The following is a 23,185-nucleotide window of genomic DNA, read 5'->3' as shown; positions in this document are numbered from 1 at the left end:
ATGAATTGTATAGCTTAACGAAAATAAGTTTGTAAATTGAACTAATTTGATTGTATATGTTTGTATAGTTTGGCTGATGAATTGTATATGTTCTTAAAATGATTACTAGTCTGTGTAGCTCTACTGATGAATTGTATATAGACCTACTGTAAATTGAATGGTAATATGTATAGCTCAACTGATGAATTGTTTATGATTATAAATTGAATTAATCTACTTGATATTAATTGCACAAATTTGTATAGCTTAATGAAAGTATGCTACTTTGTATTGTATATATTTGTATAGTTTTGGCCGATGAATTGTATATGCTTTAAATTGAATAGTAATCTATATAGCTCTACTGATAAATTTTTTGTGTTTGTAATTTGAAGTAGTTTGCATGATATGTATTATCAATTTCTGTATATCACAACTGGTTGAATTGTTTATGCCTTAAATTTAATTAAATTGTTTTGTATTATAATATAGCTCAACTTATGAATGATCGTTTGCGTTTGTAAATTTAATAATCTGATTGGCTATGTATTGTATACTTTTAGTACAGCCATCGATGTAGCTCAGTCGACAGACTCGCTGGGCTGCTGATCCGGAGCTGCGTTCGGGCTTGGGTTGGATCCCCCTTTGGACTTTGGTTTCTTCGGAGGTTTTCCCCAGCCGTGGGACTGAAGCCGGATGGTCTATGGCGAGTCCTTGGCATCAACCCCTTTGATTTGATTACCCCCTTTGATTTGATTACCTGGTTGGGTTTTTCCGAGGTTTCCCCCACCGAAAAGGCAAATGCCGGGTAATATTTTGGCGAATCCTCGGACCTCATCTCATCTCACTACATCTCGCCAAAATGTAAAAAAAATGTAAAAATATTGTACAAAATTGTAAAAATTGTAGAAAATTACTAAATTGTAAAACTATAAAAATTTGTAACAATTGTAATTGTAATACTGTAAAATGTTAACATGTTCCACATCTTAAAGCTTCATTGCTCATGTAAGATCTATGGAATAAAATAAATGAATGAATGAATGAATGAATGAATGAATGAATGCAAAACACAGTGGTACACTAAATATAAACTGTGATTATGATTTCTTATGATAATAATTATTAACCCATACTTTTATATTACTATAGTTACTACGTTATTGTGCATAACATTAACAATACAGAGTGGACCGTAAGTAATGTCATTAATGCCAGGGAGTTATTCTTTGAGATATTTCAAACAAAATAGTTTAAAACTTATAGGGATATGAAGATTATATGGGTGCAGGAAGAATGTCTAAGAACCAACATCAGAGAGGAGAGATCTAGAATGGCGTTGTGGGGATTGAGTATATTATAGAGATTAAAGAACAGGAGGGGGAATGTGGAAAGGGATATCTACCCCTATGCGGGCAGAAGAAACATGTGAAACACGATAGATTTAATTTGCTCAGAGACTGAAAACTTAGGAAAATGTTAGATTGAGAGAAGGTTTTTTTAATCTTAATGTTAACATACTGTAGTGTTTTTAAAACTTTGTAATGTCCTTAATAATTGTAACTAAAAATAGATACATTTATATTTATAGTAAAGAGTAAATAGGAGGAAACGATAAAGGCAGCCACCGGCGTAGATCAGGCGGTAGTGCGTTTGCCTGCTGATCCAGAGTTGCGCTCGGGTGTGGGCTGATTATCACTGCGTAACAAATTTTAACATTTTTTTTTTTTTGCGCTGGGCATATGTTACATGTTTTGTATACAATTTGAGCCTCCTGAATACGAATATGACAATAAAAACAGTTGTTGGTTACGGTTTTTGAGAAATTTTCGAATTTATATCTTTTCAAAATACTGCTTTATATAATGACAATAAGGTTAAATATTCATAGTTCAGAACATTACAGCTTTCTTTTTCTGCATTTTCTTTTATACTGGGCATCAGGTACATCACGAGCTAAAATCCAAGCCCTCACCATGCTCATCACTGAAATCGCCACAATTCTCGGGGAAAAAGACAAGTTGGGAGTGAAGGAAGTGAATTTTCAGGGACATGTTATCACCCATAGTTTTATACGCCAACAGTAAATTTTGCACTAGTTCTTCATAGTTCTCACTTCTACAGTTACCCAGAAAATTTAATACAACCTCCTTGAATGTAATCCAGGCGACTGTCTCTTTTCCTTCCAACAAAGATTCGAAGTGATTGGCCTTCATTATTTTTCTAATTTGTGATCCATTGAAAACTCCCTCTTCTATTTTTGAGTCACTAATAGCAGGAAATTTTTACTGGATATGTTTAAATGCTTCATTTTTATTATTCATCGTTTTAACAAAATTCTTCATTAACCTTAACTTAATGTGTGAAGGGGTAAAATTACTTCACTTTGAGGTACAAGGGGTTGATGTATAATACTGTATTTTTCTTCCCTGGCTCTAGTGATTGTCATTTTATTTTATAATGCTTATCCCAAGCGCAACTGTCCCATTCGCACAGAAAGCAGCAAAATGATGTGTATCTCAATTGCATTCCAAGAAGCAATGCTACAACCTTCAAATCCGCACATATAAACCATTCGTACTTTGAATATTATCATTAAAGCACATTTAAAAAAATACACGTCTTACACAGAATACTAAATCCACGGAAATCTCCTGGTAAACTGAAGTGATTTCATATGGCGAACCTGTTTCTCCCCCTCCAAATGGAACTGAAAAGGGCAATAAAATAATTTCCGCTTCTAGAAGTGGTTTTGACAGGCTGGTCTATTGAAAAATCTAAACTACAGTAATGTAATTAAAGCTCACAGTGAAAGAAATACACATCTCAAATAAAATCAGGTAAACTCAAGCGAATTCATACCGCGAACCTGCCCCTCCAAATAGATTCGTGAAAGGGCAATAAAATAATTTCCGTTTCTACAACTGCTTCTAACATGATGCCTACTTATACTAATATTGTTTTCACATAATGGATAGTCACATTTGTAAAACAAAATAGTTACACACGAAATACGGTGATTTTTTAATAAAATGCATAGAAAATTAATTATATTGTGCATCTCGAAAACCCGAACTGATGGAACATTTTGCTTGTTATTTTTTAATTCAGGAGGTCGAAATTAGTAAGAATTTGTTAGTTTTATGTCTGGCTCAAAAATTACTAACTGAAATGATTAAATTATCATTATTAATGACTAAAATTAATTATTAATTGAGATGACAATAATATCAATAGTTAAATCAATTAAAATTGGCTAGTTCGACAATATTTACCTTACTTAAAGATCAAAACATAAGTGCGTAATTTGTAAAATATTATCTATATATTTCAAATAAAAATCTTGTGTAATAATTATTAAAACTATTAAATTTAATTGTGATTCCTGGTTTCGAAAATTTCGTTGGATCTGTGTAAATATCGCCACTACAGCCAGTGCCAGCGTTTGTGGTGCGTGTCCTTGAGTAAAAAGCCAGTCAGTGAGCACTTGTTGCCAGTGTAGCTGAGAACGGTAACACCCAACACGTCACGTAAGCAATCTGCCAATCACTATTGTCAGTCTTATTGCCCAATGACTGCGTCAAAGGCAAGACATTCGCACTTTGCTTTTCTGGGATGTGTCCTTGAGTACACTGTCCAGTCAGTGGTAACTGTTGCCACTTCGGTTGAGAGTGGTACCACCGCCTAAACAGATGTAACGTCAGCAATCTGCCAATCACAATTGTCAGCTTTCATGCCCACAGACTGTGGCAAAGATAAGTTATTCGCTCTCAACGTCCCCATTACTTATTTCACGCGCCAGAAACGGTGACTTTGGTTACACCACAGTTACAGAAGCAGCAGCAACAACAACCAAGAGGCGCAAGTTTTAATCAGTGGGGAGTCGCATGTAAAAGTCACCCAGGGCAGGAAAAGGAGCTATCATAATATCAACTCTTTATCAGAAACAAGCGAGAGAGTGTTTAGATAAGGAAAAAACAAAGAAAAGATGCAGCTCGCAAGAAGTTGCTCGAAAAACAACAAAAACCACAGAAAAACTCAGTCCAACAAGCACTGCTTTAGTTCGTCCAGTGATGAAGAATCCGATGTGGAAATGAAATTAATTAACATCATTTGATCGACAATACATACATACATACATAGGCTACATACAGCCACCGGCGTGGCTCAGTCGGTTAAGGCGCTTGCCTGCCGGCTGAAGTTGCGTTCGGGCGCGGTTTCGATCCCCGCTTGGGCTGATTATCTGGTTGGGTTTTTTCCGAGGTTTTCCGCCACCTTAATGTGAATGCAAGGTAATCTATGGCGAATCCTCGGCCTCATCTCGCCAAATATCATCTCGCTATCACCAAACTCATCGACGCTAAATAACCTAGTAGTTGATACAGCGTCGTTAAATAACCAACTAGAATAAAATAAAATACATACATACATCTAATTTATTAACATATTGGCGTTGCCATCATCACCACCATCATCATTATCATCATCATCATCATCATCGCCAACCACCATCAAGGATTGGACCGTTTTTCCGACCTTTGCAAGAATAATGAACCGGCATTAGGCAATTAAAAACAGTTGGATTCCCTTGTAATATAGTAAGCATGGCAGTCTCAGTGCTACAACTTACGACAACACAAGATAGGTTACACATACCCATTTCTTAAAAGGAAAATAATTATACTGGGCATCGAACTTGGGTCGATCCGCTGTATAGTGGCTAGAAATACCACCACTTGAACCAGAGCGATGAACTGAAACATTTATGGCCTTTCATAATATTACATCTCTCATACAATCATAAACAAGGCAATAATGCGCGGCCCCTGCTCGAGACTGACCCGCCGCACTACACAGAGAATTCAGTTGCTTCCCAACCAGGCGGATGTTGCTGTAGGTTACCAAAAAGTCGATAGACTCCGCTCCACCTCTCCAGCAATGAAGTTGCTGGGATGAAGTGGGAAAGGCATGCAGTATGTGAAAATGTATGTGGAATGTATTTTAAGGATAGTCTGATAGCATGGAACTCGTATTATATTTGGTCACAACTTTTCATTTTATTTTCTAATAACAATACTAGACTTGTCAGTTTCATTCCCAGTGCAATTAAATCCATTACTTACACGTCACCATATCATTGAAATAGTTCAGAGAGAATTGAATGACTTTGTTAACAATATTCACAATCACCATATAATTATGACTAATTGCGAATCATCATCATCATCATCATCATCATCAAGTACAGTATGCGTCAAAACAAATTGTAATAAAAATGGATACTGCGTTTTTATGTAACTAGTAATTAATAAAGTGCAGTTAAGTAAGTCGCTTTAATAACATATCTTTGTAAAACTAAATTCAATGTTCCCTAACGTCTTTTTAATAAAACATATGTGTTCAAAATGCTGTCCATTATTTTACATACAACGTTCACCTAAATTGACAAACATGTTTCCAAATAGAGGTTGCTGCAGTTAATTAAAGAAAGTCTAACTTTTTCCCATAATTCCACAATAATTTATCGGTTGATTCTCCATAATAATGAACTCCTTTAGCACACGTAAGGCTTTGGGTGGTGTAAGGTCAGGTGAATGTGATTGATAAGGAAATTGTGTTCCATTGGAAATTATACATTCCTCAAAGTTTCAACGACTTGTAACATAACCGTGTTATTCAGTGGCGGCTTGTGAAACATAAAGCCATCTGAAACGTGTTTCAAACTTAGGCAAATTGCACGTTCAAGTTCGTGTTATGAATGGAAATAACACTCAATAATAAAGACTTTTCCCTCTGTTGTGAGAACTATGCAGTACTATGCCACGAAACGAATCTACGAAATGCCCGACAAATAAATAACTAGGCCTGGCTGGTTGCATGGCAGATACAGGCAGTAGGTGAGCGATAATTTCAGTTCTGTTTGTATGGCGCATGCTGTACGCACTTCAAGGATTGAGTCTTTACGCCTGTTCCGTCTTCAATTTTATAACAATTCTGAATTATCACTAAATAATGACAAATATTCAAGTTTCCTGCCCATGTAGTCAGCACTATATGAGACAACATAGGACAAATACAAGACAAGAAACGCAGATAGTTCATTTACTCTCATCAGCAGAGTTATCTCTAACAATTATCATCATATTATATTCAATGATTATGTGTATCAGCCTGCTACGTCCTAACTTCTATGAGATTTATCAGTACACGAAAATAGTAGAATTTTTAGTACTGTGGTCAGCTCGATGCAAGATCATCGTCCAGAACAATATAAGAGAACCTTAAGACAAGAGATACGCCTCGTCTCTTTAGGAGATATACAGCCCAACTTCCCACTTCTCTGACGGAAATCGATGATTCGCCGGCTGATTCCTAAATGGACATTTTATAAACTGTAGTTAGTGATTTTCAGAGTAAATATTTTAGTTAACGTGAATTATAAATCCACACGAATGAGTTATTTTGGAAACAGAACGATTATTATAAAAAGTAGCCTATAGAGTCTATAAGTTGGCAGGCCTGAGAGGGACTTGCGAATCAATCATGAATCTTGTTGTTTACGACGCGATGGGATGAATGAATGAGCTGCGGGTCACCATGGAAACGGGATGGGCAGATTCTCGCGTGTTGTTATGGCAACCGATCGATGCGACCACGTCACGTGGCTCACCACGTCGCACCTCGCGGGCGTCAGCATCCTTCGGCATCCTCACCGCGAGGAATGATTTGTGTGCTCCCCATTCATCTGCTGAAGTGAGAGATTTCAGCGCTCAGTATTGCTAACTTCATTAAATTATTATGCCTGAACATTATTATTATTATTATTATTATTATTATTATTATTATTATTATTATTATTATTATGCTATGCAGAAATTGTTAACCGTTGATCACAGAATCATTGTTGTCATCATCAGTATCAGCTACAAGCTTCGTTAGGTTTCTTAACTTCCCGATCCGACTTCTGAATAGTAATATTTTAGATAATGATGCGAATAAAATTTAAAACGAGGTTACCGAGCAAAGTCACATTTGGGAGATCCCGGGTTGAATTCCCGGATCGGCCAATCGATTGTGGTTTTTAGTGCTTTCCTCGATCATAAAATAACTAAGAAACCAGTTATTTAAAATACATATTATATTATATTATATTATATTATATTATATTATATTATATTATATTATATTATATTATATTATATTATATTATATTATATTATTGCGATGTACCGATCCTGCATCACATGATAATGCAGAATTCCTGCACGGAAATATCATATGTACTTCAGTACATCACAATAATATAATATGTATACATAATCACCAGACATCGGATTCTAGGGCAAATGCCTATTTTGTTTCTTTAGGAGAAAAGTAAAAATAATTATTAATATTTGTGTTTAACGGAAATTGAAAGGTATTCAAAGAGTTTTATAGTACCCTAAAATGCCCTAAAACGGTTATTAGAGCCTAATTTGTTAATATTCGCCTAAAAATGCCTAACTCACTGTAAAGTTTCGCATCTTACTCTTACTTTTTATAATTTATACATGCATTCACTGCGAAATTTAAGGCATTTAAAAAGTGGAAAGTTTGCTTCACACCGGCCATGAAACCATTGATAAAGGAAACAAAATGTTTTGAATCTCACGACACTCCCAATAGATTTCACCGAATTTAACATGTTTGGAGGCATAAATGCCGACAAAGAACCAACCTTAGTTTTGAAGCAGGCAACAATCACAACATGTGCTGCTACCGATTCAGAGATATACTATACTATAAAAATGACTGTTTTCGGTCTGAAACCGATTAGCTGTACTGCCCTTCAGAGTGTCATAAAATCACAATTTTTGGAGAAAGAGTGTTTTTGAAATATTTATGAAAAGTCGTAAAACTGCGAATTAGTAGAGTAAACCGTTACAAAATATTTAAAAGAATGGCCCTCCTAGTGTTAACACTACCAGGAAATGCAACAATAAGTGGAACTTTGTATTTTTGTCCAATTGAATCTCAATAACAACGGTTCATTTGAATGCTCGTTAACAGTTGCTCTTTCCCTCACCTTATTTGTGTTGAGAAGTTTTGAGCGGTAGGATGTTTTCCTGTGAAGTTTAACGCGATAATGCCGAAAAATATAAGTGCAAAATCTACATTGATCCGGCAATGGCTAACAGAATATTCAGAATTCACTTATGATGGAAAAATAATATTCTGCAAGATTTGTAGCAAACAGGTATGTAACAATAGTTGAAATATATAAATTCTATTAATTTTAATGAGTAGGTCTATAATATTTATACATTGACTGAGCTATCCTGAGGTATAATTCTTTTTAAGACCACTACACTTTAACCTTTTAAATTCCGATAGTTAAAGTATTTGCAGGTCATTAAAATGTTTGATTGTTCGAACCCACTAACTTTGTGATAGAAATACGGCAATACAACAATTAGAATTTTATTTTAATTCAGTTTACTTTACATTTTTAGATTTCGCAAGAAAAGAAGTGCCACCTAAAGCAGCATGTGCAAGGAGCGGCTCATAAGGCTAAAGCTCAGCAGAAAAATCAACTGCAACAAACTTTACTAACACAGCCTACTTCATCCAATCTCAGCAGCAATTTCTATGCTGATTTAACCAGAGCGTTTGTTGCTACTAACATTCCCTGGAATGCAATTGAAAATCCGGTTTTAAGACAGTTTTTACAAAAATACTGCAAACAAAATATCCCATCTGAGTCGACCCTAAGAAAAAATTACTTAGACAGAATATACAATGAAACTTTAGCTTCCATTCGGGAGGATATAGGTGATTCTTACATATGGGTCTCTGTGGATGAAACCTCAGATCCTATGAATAGGTATATAGCAAATATGGTAGTAGGAAAACTTAGTCCTGATGGACCTTCGATTCCACACCTCGTATGTGGTAAGGAACTTTCGAAAGTGAATAGCCAAGCCATTGCTTATTTTGTAAATAAAGGCCTACAGTCTTTATACTCAGGTAATATAGACGATTCTAAAGTTCTGTTGTTTTGTACTGATGCTGCCTCATACATGGTTGCTGCAGCTCCAATTCTTAAAACATTTTATCCTAACCTCACGCATGTAACCTGTCTAGCACATGGCCTTCACAGGGTTTCTGAAACAATCCGGAATGAATTTCCTCTTGTCAATTCGTTTATTTCTAACACAAAAAAATGTTTTTGTAAAGCCCCATCCAGGATTTCAATATTCAGAGAGAACTTTCCAGATATCCCACTCCCACCTCAGCCGGTTGTTACACGATGGGGAACCTGGATTCAGTCAGTGGTGTATTATTCTAAGTATTTTAAAGAAGTGGTCACAGTTATTGATAAATTACCTGAAACTGATAGTGCAGCGTGTGTGAAAGCAGTGAAAGATTGTCTGAATGACTCACGAGTGAAAAACGATATTGCCTACATAACATCAAACTTTTCTTTCATACCTGCAAGCATTGAACAATTAGAATGTGAAAAACAATCTCTTTGTAGCCAAATAGCAATAGTAAAGGAAGCTCAAGTGAACATACATTCTGCTTTGGGCGAAACTGGGAAAAAAGTTAAAAAATAAGTGGGACAACGTATTAAATAAGAATGTAGGATTTTCATTGTTGGAAAAAGTATCAAGAGTGATATCGGGGGAAAGTGTAAATGTTCCAGTAAGTATTGATGTTTCTATTGTACCTAATTTAAAATTTGCGCCTCTCACATCAGTTTCGGTTGAAAGAAGTTTTTCTGCTTTCAAAATGATTCTCAGTGACAAAAGGCAAAGGTTAACTGTGGAGAATTTAGAAAAAATTCTGGTGGTGTACTGTGCAGATAATTATAATAAAGTCTGAGCATGGAACTGAATTTCAATAACTTAAAATGAGTAATCTTGATGTCAATAATCATTATTTCATTAGTTTCAATATATTAAATTTGTGCAGCTCTGTTTATAAATATAATATAGTATTCTTTTTTAATGTTTAAAAATACTTTTTTGTGCGTATTTTAGTGTATAACTAAAACTTTCAGTGAAAGAAATAAGTATGATACCTTGATGTGCCTAAAATGCCTATTTTCATTAAAATAGAGCCTAATTTTACAAATTTTGAGCTTATTTTAGGCGCCTAAAAATCCGATGTCTAATAATCACTTAATGATTTAAGACGGCGCTCATTCCGTCGGATCCCGGCCACTTAGTCACTCGTAATGAGTGCACCTCTGCACATTAGTGTGTTAGACATTGTGCTACTGTCACACATCTGTGACACAGTGCATGAGGGTTGGCCACTAAAGGGAAACTGAGAGCTGGAGCTTAAATGAAGAGGATTCAATCCGGCATCGGAATTGGAATTCGGTATGGCTTATTAGAAAGAGCGTCAGCACGTAGAGCTGTAAATCCAGGTTCGAATCCCGGTGCCGGAGAGAATTTTTCTCTGCTCCACCAATCCTTCATCATACAGTTATTTAAAAGGAAAATTTCACTACAAAAATACAGACATGCATACTGTTTTTCAAGACCTGACGGTGGATATGTCTCAGATATGGCCACTAGATGTCAATAAGTATATACGGACTAGCTGGTTGACGGCAAGAAAATGAAATCCAATGTGTCCTTCCCAACAGACAGTCACGATATGACCTTGTATTTAAATAGATTATAAATACTGTAAGCTAAAATTTATAAAGTTTAGATTGCATATGACATTCACCTTTACTCTTTAAATATAAATCACTTTGCGTTTTGAAGGTCGAATCTATTTTTTTTTTCTCCATAAGAAAAGGTGAAACGGGGAAAAAGATACCGATATCAAATTCGTTACCGTTATAAATGGTTAAATACTCTTGGCCACTAACCACTATCTAAACTAATTCTTTGATCATGTAAATTTATATCATACTCATTAAATCTAACGTTTACTTATTGCAGTCGGTTTATCTAACGTAAGCTTTTTGCATAACTTCTTCTGATATTGCTATTATTATTATTATTATTATTATTATTATTATTATTATTATTATTATTATTCTCCACAAATTTGATTTGAAAATGTTGCTTTCGTATTTTTAAACGACCATATTTATATTAATCTTTTACAACTGCTTATGAAAGTGATTGCATATCGTCACTGTTATTTCAAAACTTCGTAAATGCAATCGAGGTTTCGGGCTTAACGCTTGAAAAAATATCGATTCTGATTGTTTTTGAACACCCATAGAAAAATGAACAATACATTTTCCGCAAATGACAAAATACAAAACTTCGTACACTGGAATGATAGCTTTGTTAATACAAAACCTCGTACAGTTAAGGTTTGAAAATACAAGTTTTTGGTAACTACTTTATTCTGTTAACAGAAAATCTGAAAAATGGTCAGTGCGAGGTTTTGGTAGTTATATTTTGTGAATACAACCTGCTGACGCTCCATTAATTTTCTGTTCTTACTGAGAATGTTGTTTTCTAGAGTTACGAGGTTTTGGAGTGACAGCGACGATATTCTTCATATCATCGCTGCTCTTATGATTTTATAGATAATTATGTAGGTTGTATTGTAAAATTAGGTATTTTATTTTATGTTTTATTATTATTGTGTTAAATTGTATTGTGTATTATTATTGTATTGTGTGTAAAATTGTATATGTGATGTAAAATTGTATTGTGTATTGTAAATTTTATTGTGTATTGGTTATCATTTTATTGTGTATTGTTAATATTATATATACCACTGCCACCGGGTGCTTGCCCACTTGCAGTGTAAATAAATGCATATATACATACATAAAGTAACTTCTTGTTAGATCAAACAAAAAATAATGGAATCCCACATAATTAAGTCTCGGACGAACTCTTTTCAAAAAGACGTGAAAAGTGTAACATGCAGAGGGCCAGAGAGAAAGAGACGTTTATCAATATTTACTTACAATTATTATTTTATTTCGGATGATACACTATATCTCCATTATAATTTAAGTTGTTCCTGGTACGTTGCCAATCTTGAATAGGCCTACTCAGGCACCAGCAACAATTGCAGGGATTCGCATAGTTGGATCCTACTTGTTGCGTAGAATACCGTAAAGATTACATGCAAATGGCCTCTTGTGGAAAAAATATATATACTGAGCAATAGTTTCTCATTAATGTAACGTAAGTGATAAGATATAAATGTTATGGTGAACGTGTAGAATAGGAAACGGGAGTGTTCTGGGAAATAGTTCCGAAAGCTCTTTTTGTCCCCCACTAATTCCACTTGGATTGTTCATGTCCGAAACACGTAAATCAGACGTTTCAGTCGTTTGGCCAAAATAATAGCTACATAAGGAGTGATAGTAGGAGGAAGAAGAATAAAGTATATAAGATTTGCTGATTATATGGCGTTGTTAGCAGGAGAGGATATGATACTAAGGGTTATGTTACTGGAGCTAAATGGCAGCTGTGAGCAGTATGAGATGAAAATGAATGAAAAAAGACGAAGACCATGGTCATAGCAAGAAAAATAAAGAAGATGAACTTGCGAATTCTAAATGAGGCAGTAGAGCAAGTGGACAGCTTCAAATACTTGGGGTGTACTGTAAGCAGTAGCATGAGCTGCTGCCAGGAAATCAAAAGGAGAATAGCAATGACAAGGAAGCTTTTAATAGAAAAAGGAGCATCTTCTGCAGACTAACTAAGCAAGAGACTAACAAAGTGTTATGTGTGGTGTGTGTAATTGTATGGGGCACAAACATGGACATTATGACGAAATGAAGACAAGGGAATAAAAGTATTTGAAATGTGATACGAAAAATGCTGGGTCACTGGCTGAGAGTAACTGCCTACTGAAGGTTGCACTGGAAGGAATGGTGAACGGGAGAAGAGTTTGGGGCGGAAGAAGATATCAAATGATAGATGACATTAAGATAATATATGGATCATATGAGGAGACTAAGAGGAATGCAGAAAATAGGAAAGATGGGAGAATGCTGGGTTTGCAGTGAAAGACCTGCCCTTGGGCAGAACAATGAATGAATGAATGAATATTTATAGCTAATAGATCACAAAATTCTGATCAAGAGATTTACATGATGGTGAAATATTTAGCTGAATCGCATGATTCCATTTCCTATTATGTTTCTTTTTAAAGATATATTCAATAAATACAAAGAGGATTATTTAACGGCACTGTATCAACTGGGAAAAACCTCACAGAAAACTAATCAGCAATCAGGCCCAAGGCAAGAGTCAAACCAAAAGTATTTGGTAACAATGAATTCAAGTAAATAGATAAGTAGTTTTTCTAAGGTTTAAAAAATACATGGAAAAGAATTCAGGCTTTCATAAATACTGGGTTATGAAGAAGATTTTTACAACGTGTGTTGAGAGTTAATTTCTGCAAACTTACAGTTTTCATCCTCAGTGTAGACAGTCGTTTGGAACTAGAGTTTTTCACAACGAACCCAAGAGCGTAGGCAACTGTTTGAGATCACAAGCAGCAGTATACTGAACATTGGATACATTACCTGTATCTTAACACGCGGCTGTAAAATCCAAAATGTTCTTTACAACAGAAGACACTTATTTTTTTTTTAAAGTTCTGAACTGTCTTCTTTATATTTCCTAGGTAAATCAAATACTAAATACTGTATAAGAACAAAATCAGTCCAATGCTCTAAAACAGTAGTACTCACTAGAAATTAGAGAGCCAAAAATGAGAAATGTAATTTGCCGAGAGCAGCAATGCATTTCACAGCATTGAAGCTTAACAAAATGCGCAGTTTATTATTATTATTATTATTATTATTATTATTATTATTATTATTATTATTATTATTATTATTATTATTATTATTATTATTATTATTTCAATATAAAGTAACAGATACTGATATTTTGAAGTTCAAGGGCTGACTCTGCTACTCTTCTGCAAAATCATATCAATACGAGCAGGCTATTTTTCACCTGCACTCTGTTTTTAATTTGAAAATTTAGAAAATAAATTTCCACATACAACTAGAAGGCACTCCGTAACAATCTCTGAATCTGTAAATGCTTAATTTCTGTTTCGTGACAAAATGCTTTTGTTGTCAATTCGTTTTTTTTTTTTTTTTTTTTGTATAGTGGAATACAATACTTCCTGTCCAGATATTATGGATTACATTTTCAGTTTTTCTATCCTTGATTGAGAATGTTTTGAATACTCGGTATCAAAATTTGAATGCACGCTATTGTAATGTCTATTAAGATAAAAAATATTCATGAACTCTTTATTATACCAAGACATAAAGAGGTTCTGGCTGATATGCATGAGTACAAATGTACAGTTTCCCTGGAAAAGGATGAGACGATTGAATATTCCTAAGTCTCAGATGTAAGACATTGAGCATGATCGGAGACCAGAGCACCGATACACAAGATAACGAATATTGAGTTACTTAAATTCAGGCTATTTGGTTTGTTACTAGCATCGTTCCGAAATTCAATTAAAAAACTGCAAAAAATATGATAATATTACGTAAATAAAAGATAAATATATACATAAATCGTGTAGTTAAATCGACAATGGACCTTCATGACTAGATCGACACTCCGCACAGAAAGGAAAACTTTCATGTCGTTTCCATAGCTCAGACGGTAAGACTTCTGCGTGTTGTGTAGAAGAGTGCGAGTTCAATTCTTAGTCTACATAACAATTTTTTTTTGTCTAAATAACGTTGAAATAGCTAAGTCACGTTGAAATATAGTTTTACAAAGTCCTGAGATTAAGTGTTAATGATCGCAAACAACACAAAATTACAAGTTATAATATTATAAACGTTAATCTAATGAATGCATTTATACACACACATATATACAATGTAAATGCATATATATTAAAAACTAACAATTAAAATGAAATTAAAAAAATATATAATAATAGACAAACTTTTACAAAGGTTTAGAGTCCTTAGGCTATGTCATTTGTTGAGTAATTATTGCAATAATTTATTTATAGCTTTCTCATATGTGTAAGAAATGCAGTCGCACAAAACAATTTTTGTTAAAAGTATGGCTTTGGATTATTTCATTCTCACCCCTGCAGTTAATTTTAACTATTTTATCTACGTGTTTGCATTCAATTTTATTCATGTCATGATTGAATGTATAAGCACTGTTGCAGTTACTGACTAATTACATATATTAATAATAATTATTAAATACATCTGTTAAGTAACCAATTGCAGTATCTTTTGCAAAATCTTGAATGTTTAAGTTGTCAATAATATTTCTGTACTATATACTATAATACGTTAAAAGAATTTGCAATAGATTTGGGATCCTCTACTTTATAATCATTGGTTTTAATGAAAAAATATTTTCTTTCTTAGGATATCTACAAGTTTAAATTTAATAATATTACGAATAGGTTTAATTGCATTATCTGAATTTTGTACTTTTCTACTCAAATATGTTCTATTTCCCTCTTTCATAATTTTTGATAAATTACACTGTACTTCTTGCAGTATTTAAGAACATGAAGATCATTACATTGCAACTCATTACATATAGATTCTTCTTTTTAATACATGAGATTTTGAAGTCCCTGCGTTATCTACATGTTTTAACTGTTGAATTTTTTCACAACATTGAGTGGAGAACATCCACTGAAGTGATTATGAAATTAAGTGAAAAATTCAATATATTTACTCTTAATATCAGTAGTACCGGTATCATATATGTTTTTCCAAGATTCATTTTGTAGACATAAATGTAAATAATCACTAGATACAGCAATTACGATCCTTTCTTAGTTTTTAAATTAATATTTTGAAATTGTTCAGTGACATTGGAAACACATAGGATTTGTTTATCATGGTCAGACAACCCATTGATTATAGGTTCTGTCGAATAGGAATTCAGTCTAATTCTGTGTACAAAACGTTTATCAATGGCTGTGTTACTTCAGCTTGTATGCTATGGGAAAATGATCCTACGAATAAGGTTTCCAGTTTCAAGGAGTGAATTTAATTTACTTTTACGGAAAAGTTCCGAGAGATAATCTATGTTTATGTCACTACAGATCACAAATTCCATATGAGATTTCTAAAGTCTTTTCTTTACAAATTCAATGTTGGCTATAAATATTAATAAATAATGTAAGAAATATGAATGATTGTAGTTATAAGTCTGATTTACATTATAAAAAGCAAGAAGTTACATTCCTCGGCAAGATTCGAACTTTCGATGTTTGGTTTTGTCGTCCAACGCACAACCACGGACCTATTCAATGCTTATGTTAATAACATACAATTTAGCTGTAGCAATGTGGTGTCATAACTTGGAGTTTGTTTAGTTAATGTAATTAGATTTAATTTGATTAGTTTCGCAACAATTGGACTTCCTGTTATATCCTGTTATTTAGATATTTAATTTAGGGTTGATTTATTAACTCTTACTATGCAAGATGCCTCTTATTTCAATAATTCTATATCATGTTAAATAGTCATTGTCTACACTAAAGTATTATCGTCATCTCTCATTTCTCATCGTAATGGCGAACCGACGTGACATGAGACAGCGAGTTATAGCTCTAGTTGAGGCTGGATATGGGGCTAGATCTGCTAGCCGTTTGGTCGGTGTTCCTGGAAGTACAGCCGCGAGATGGGTTCATCGTTACCAAAATTTTGGGGAGGTCGAAAATCGCCCTATTCCTGGGCGTCCGCGGATTTCTTCATTGGAAGAGGATGCTCTTTTATTCGAGACAGTTCGACAGGACCCCTTTCTGACTGCTAACGAAATAAGAGCAGCATCTAACTTTCCCGGCTCTTCACAGACTGTGATCAGCAGGTTGAGGAACCGCGGTATTAGCAGCCGGAGGGCTGCGCAAATGGAAATATTGGGGGAAGCACAAGCTGTCGACCGTCTTGCCTTCGCTACCAATCGAGTGGATTTCGATTGGAGAAATGTAATTTTCTCCGACGAAACAACCATCTCGAGTGATTACGAAGGTCCTGTCCGTGTCTATCGTGAGGATGGTCTCCGACATGATCAGCGCTATGTGCACCGACGTGAAAGATCGGGGCGCTTTAGCATATCGTGTTGGGGGTGGATGTCTTACGATGGACCTGGCGTTATAGAACGCATCGATGGCCGGTTTAATGCGGAAACTTACGAGCACATTCTGGAAAATATATTCCTTCCCTCCGCCCGAGAACGTTTTCCCGAAGGAACATTGCTGTTCCAGCAGGATAACCATCCCGTGCACTATGCTGCAAGCATTCAAAGATGGTTTCAAAGGAGACCCGAGATCGAAATCATTAATTGGCCTCCGAAGTTACCTGATTTGAATGTCATCGAACATTTATGGGCGGAATTGAAAAAGAGAAGGATAGCCACCTATGCCCACCGACGCCCTCGAAATCGAGAGGAATTGTGGGATCAAGTTGTTGACACCTGGGAAGATCTCGCCGGGGATCAGAACTTATTCCACAATCTCGTGACATCCATGCCGGATCGACTTAGAGCTGTAATAGAAGCTGATGGCATGTGGACAAGATTTTAAGTTAACAGGTCTCTTTTTGTTTCTTATGATTTTTGTTTGAGGAAGAATACTTTTAACTTCCAAGTAAGATTTATTTTTTTTGACGAGGTTCAGCCCACTTGTAAGACCCAGAAATTGGGCATAAATTATTCCATATTTTTCGACAAATTAGACAGTCGAGGAACTCTGAACAAATTAATTACACCTCAATAAAAAAAAAGTTTTACCTGGGATCGAACACGAGACGTTTCGGTTATACAATGGCACCGGCACGCTACTATATGAGCTACCGAGACAAGACAGTGATAGCAGCAGTCCAGAATGTAGATCCCTTAGCAGGCATTTGCCATTCGGTACAGTGAAGCAATGATATTTTGGGACTCGAGCTATGTTGTGAAATCCTGGCCTTAAATGGCAGTCTTCTTCGTGATCCTTATTCTGGTCCTTGTCCTTGTTGTGGTCCTTGTAACAATTCTTATACTATCTGTCATGTTATGTATCCCTACGTCGATATCGAGTGAACCGCGCTGTAGAACTTTAACTTCCGACGACCAAGAATCGTCTCATTCTTTTTCAGGGTAACTGTACATCTATTATATCAGACAGTGTCTCTGATCTGACGATGTGTCAGAGGAAGAACAATTGTTTGTATCTGATTAGTGAAATATGTTACTAATCAGCGACGTATACAAAAGAGGGAAAAAGGAACTGGCCTCCCTATCACATTATCTTCTGGCTGTATTGTCTCATGAGACCATGAGTGAGTGGTGTCACTAATAAGGTTCCAACCTGTCTTCGGACAGTTGATTAAACAACAACATAATACCCCTAATCACATACATAACAGATTGGCCATTCTCATGTTAAAAACGGTGACATGTGGAAGAGAACAACCACCAGGATCGCCACCATCGATTGGGAACGACCTCTAGACGGAAGTACAGTTGCTCCATGCAATTCAAATGGGAGTTATAACGTGATTTCTTATGCAGTAGCTAGATGGCAGCACAGTGAAATTGATAAAAAGTTGTTGCCGTCAAAGCCTATAAGGCTGAACATTCTGTTATATCCAGGGTGTATCTATATATGCATCCATAAATGTGGCGGCGTATTTCTGAGACCAAAACATAACAAAAAGTTCATATGGACATGGATCCGCAAACTCTTCATTAGGGAGTTATGAAAGAAATTTTCTGTAGTGACCCCTGATTATGTAATTCATCTCAAACTTGCATTTTTTCCACTTTCTTCATTACTATTGGTCATGACATTTGTTGTTTTTTGTCTGATTGCCTTTTGTTTTGTTTTGTGTTATTCACAGCAACATTCATGACATCACAAGATGTATTTAGAGATGTATTTTACCTCTGAGGACATTTAAAATCCTTGGTGTATTCAATACCTGTACCTAAGGGAGTGTATCCAAAATGGATTTGACCAAATCCGTAACACCCCAGGACATTTGCACAGAGTACGGCAAAGCATGGAACGCAGGCTCAGGGCATGCATCGAAGCAGGAGGAAGTCACTTTGAGCAATTTTTGTAAATGTATGTTGTTAAATGTATCACATGTACCATTACCAATAAACCCTTAACTCCCTAACGAAGGGTTTGTGGACCCATGTTCATATGAACTTTTTGTCATGGTTTGATGTCAGGAATACGCCCCCACATATATATATATATATATATATATATATATATATATATATATATATATATATATACACTCTGTATGTGATCAGGGATAATACGGACATGAGACATGACACTACATTTTTTAAAAGAAAACAAATACGTGCCGTTGTATAAAACCATCACTGGCAGTAATGATGCAAGGTAATCAAAGTTTTCTCCAGTTGCACATATTACAGAAATTTAAAAAAATATTTCTCAGAAAAGAGCAGTAATAGGCCTAGTAATATTGGTTCAAGAGCCGCAATAAATGTCTGTGAGAGCCGCATGCGGTCCGCGGGCTGCGTAATGAGTACCACTGCTCTAAAACAATCTGTTATAAACAGATAGACTGACGGAAATTATATCATTAACAGTTATTTGCAGGTGGGTTGTTCAACATTCTGTTTATTCTTAATTTATGAAATAGTTATTTACTAAAGAGAAGTTACTTGCACATATATTAAGAACGTGGGTTTGTTGAGTTATCGAAGTGCTTATGTACCTTTCAGAGTAAGAAGACAAGCTTGAGAAAATAAATAACGTTCGAGCTGTATACGGTTATCCTGGGGAGCTAGTCATACCGGACCAGAATGTGTGAGGTTCTCAATTCTCTGGCGATATTATGCTGAGAACTGAAACACTGAAGAATTAAATCTAACACCATTACAAAACGTAAAATTTTCTTCACAATGAGTATCCTCGACTAAATTCATTAAATTGCTGTGTACACTTCCTCGATAAATCGACTCCTAAACTACGAGGAAAAATAAAATCGGTTCAACAATTTAGAAGAAACGACTATACACCGCTAGACAGATGAAGGCATGTCATACAGCACTTTTCGGCACTGAGGTGCTGAAAATATTATAATTTTTACTAATTTGAAAACAGATCTTTACAAAAAAAAACAGTGTTTGCACTGCAACTCGTAAATGAGGTGACGAAGTACCCAGGTGCTACGCGTAACCGACTAAGACTCAGTGCTCTGGAGATTCATTCAAGTTATTCTCAGCCATGGTATATGCACTGCGGCTGGGTGTGTCGTCTCACCTGCCACGTAGCCCCGGTTGGCCGCACCCGCACCAGCACCCAGCACCAGCACCAGCACCGCGCAGAACGTCGTCGTAACGGACATCGCGACGCTACTGACCGGCCATCCGCGAGCGGCGGCAATACCACAAGCGCCGCGCAAGCGCCCCAAGCTCTCATACGTCTCCATGGCAACTTACATACAGAGATGGACTTCTGTAATCTGTACTACGGAGTAATAATGTTCCAGATGCAATATTTATCTTGAGGAAAATGGCGGGAAAAATACATGAATTTAACATTTCTGCTTATTTCAGATTTGTGCATCTTATAGTACAGGATTTTCAAAAGTAAGAGATGTATTTAATTAGTCATATTTTTTACACAATCTTAAAAATTCTGGTACTGGCATATTACACAAGAAATGGGATTTTTTTTTTGCATCACCACATTGAATAAATTCATTTTGTTCTTGTACAAGTAACAGTCTCTCTTCAATACTGTACAAGACAGCTCTGAGTTCGTGTTCTGGAGCATATTCCAATGTGTGTGATGGAGTCCTTCAGCTCATCAAATTGTCGTAGGTTTGCTCAAGAGCACTCTTTTCTTCAGATAGGTCAACAACCAAATATATATATATATATATTTGAACTGGTAATGGAAATTACGGGAAAACGGCTGAACGGATTTTAATGAATGACCCATCATTTTGAAGCTTGGCATTCAAGGATTTTCAGAAAAATAGTAACTTTCAGTGAAGCGTTAGTTTTCCTACATAATTTTCCTATTTTCCAAAATCTATCTTTCGTCAATTTTGAGAACCAATTGCATTTCAGAATAAAACAAAACACACTACAATAAACAATAGGCTATTACACGAAGGCATGACCTTTAGGATTGCTGACATATTTAGAGCAAATACTATAGTAAGGTATTTGTTTAGAGTTCAAATTCAATTGGTTATTAAAAACTTCAAGACTTACTAAAATAATTTACAGGTCTGATTCTGCGGTGTGTAATTTTCTAAGCTGTGTATTGGATATTAAAATCTACAAAACTTGAGGTGGTTTTATGACATTATTACCATTAGAAATTAAATATTATTATAGTTAATGTCATTATATGACTATTTTTCATTAATTATACATATTAATGCTATATTGATGATATGAATGTGAAACGTTTCGGGGTTATATAAGTAGACGTAGAGAATATCTTAAATTAGATCTTCATTTCTATAATTTACTGAGTGGCGTCAATTATATATATAAACTACAAAACTTGCGTAAGATGATAATAATATTATTAGAAATCAAACATTTTTATAGTTATTAATCAAGTGGGGTTGCGTCTTTCATATACTTAATGACGGTGTGGTTTAGATACTTATATGCGTCATTCTCTTCAATATTGGCTTGAGAGAGAGCAAAAATTACAGTTCCTAAGGAAAGACTAAAAGGTAGGCTATTACTCATAAAATAAGAGGCCTACAAAATTTTGTAGTCTCTCGATCATTTCAGCAAGATCTCTTAGCAGGATAAAATGATTTTACCTTCTACATTTCAAGCTCTACATGCACCAGCTATTCCAAGGTGCTATGTCTATTTTGTTCGAAAGCATAGTAAACCTGACTTTTTTTTAACTTTCACCTACAATCCACAATGACCTGAAATAGCTATTGCTTTACTCCCACATGAAAAACCCACTGATAGTCCTGGCATTGTTACTTGCGTTTTCGCGTTGAAACTCAAAAACTGAAGGTTGATAGGTTGAAGAAAAAGTATTTGGCATAAAAAGAACCATTCAGAGGGAGTATGTTTCATTATTATGGAAGCTTTCAAAATGTTTGGTATTCCTCAATGAAAATAAATCTGAAAAATTTTTATTTGAACGTCTAATGAACTTAGTTTGCAGCATTTGCTGCACAAACCACTAGTATGCTAGGTTAATATCTTGCAGACTAAGTTGCAGGAAAATGCCTACGGATAATACGACCACCAGAACAATCAGAAACAAGCTTGTTGTCATGGTGATGCAAACATTCCTATTTCTTGTTAAATAAGTTAGTTCCAGAATTCGTAAGACTATAGAAAATATAAGCAATAAAGTTACCTCTTACTTTTGAAAACTCTCTTAGATTTATTTATTTAAGGGATCTGGGTAGACCTCGCAAGAGGTGGCTGGACGATAGAGACCGGAACAGGTGATATCACCTAATCCTTGAAGGGAGAAGAAGAAGAAGAAGAAGAAGAAGAAGAAGAAGAAGAAGAAGAAGAAGAAGAAGAAGAAGAAGAAGAAAGTTACCTCTTACTTTTGAAAACTCTCTTAGATTTAATAATTCCATGGAACATGTAGGCCTATATTCCGTTATGAACTTTCTCTAATCTTGTCATCTTCCAACGTTTTCTTGTCGAAGGACATCTCCTACTTCAGTTCTGGAATATTTCCCAGGCGTTCTTTCACTTCCTTACAGCAGCACAGCTGTAAAAGACAATTTTTTGGCCATCAAATCTAGAAATCTTATTTTTTGTATCAATTGTAACTATTTTCTCAATTTTTTCTTCGGAGTAACTCACATTCTCGTAAATTAAAACCCTGGTGATAAACAATGTTGCATCGAATTCCTTCTTAGTACATCTTGTTTCTATTGATTTCGGTATCAAAAAATATGTGATGGATATATGTAAAATACTTCATGTACCCGTACAATAATTTACTGTTGTATTTATTTTTCTCAACACACTGTCTCGATAATGCAATGTAGGCCTACAACCTTAGCTTGATTTTCTTTTTTCCATAGGGAATGACAAACAGCAATGAAACTTGTTAGGCTGTACTCTGCGCAGTGAGCAACGGTTTCAACGTTTCAATGTTGAAGCATCTTTGGCACATCTTCTTCCGCAACGAATTTTAGTTTTATTTAGACATACCATTTAGTGTAGCCCACATCGTCGAAATGGCACCCTTTTATGGAACTGTTTCAGACGTCAGACGA

General features: G+C 35.2%; 1 protein-coding gene across 1 annotated transcript in view; it reads right to left on the bottom strand.

Annotated features, from left to right (window-relative positions):
• LOC138701633 (uncharacterized) overlaps nt 1-20,297 on the bottom strand; it is a 46,749-nt gene extending 26,452 nt beyond the window's left edge. Inside the window, exon 1 of the mRNA XM_069828734.1 lies at nt 20,212-20,297. Within this exon, the coding sequence (XP_069684835.1) occupies nt 20,212-20,296 (85 nt within the window). The 5' untranslated portion in view covers nt 20,297. The remainder of the gene's footprint in view (nt 1-20,211) is intronic.
• Between the last annotated feature and the right edge of the window lie 2,888 nt (nt 20,298-23,185).

This window comes from Periplaneta americana, chromosome 6, assembly GCF_040183065.1.
Source record: "Periplaneta americana isolate PAMFEO1 chromosome 6, P.americana_PAMFEO1_priV1, whole genome shotgun sequence".
Classification (NCBI taxonomy): Eukaryota; Metazoa; Arthropoda; class Insecta; order Blattodea; family Blattidae; genus Periplaneta; species Periplaneta americana.
This window is presented reverse-complemented; position numbering and strand designations above follow the sequence as displayed.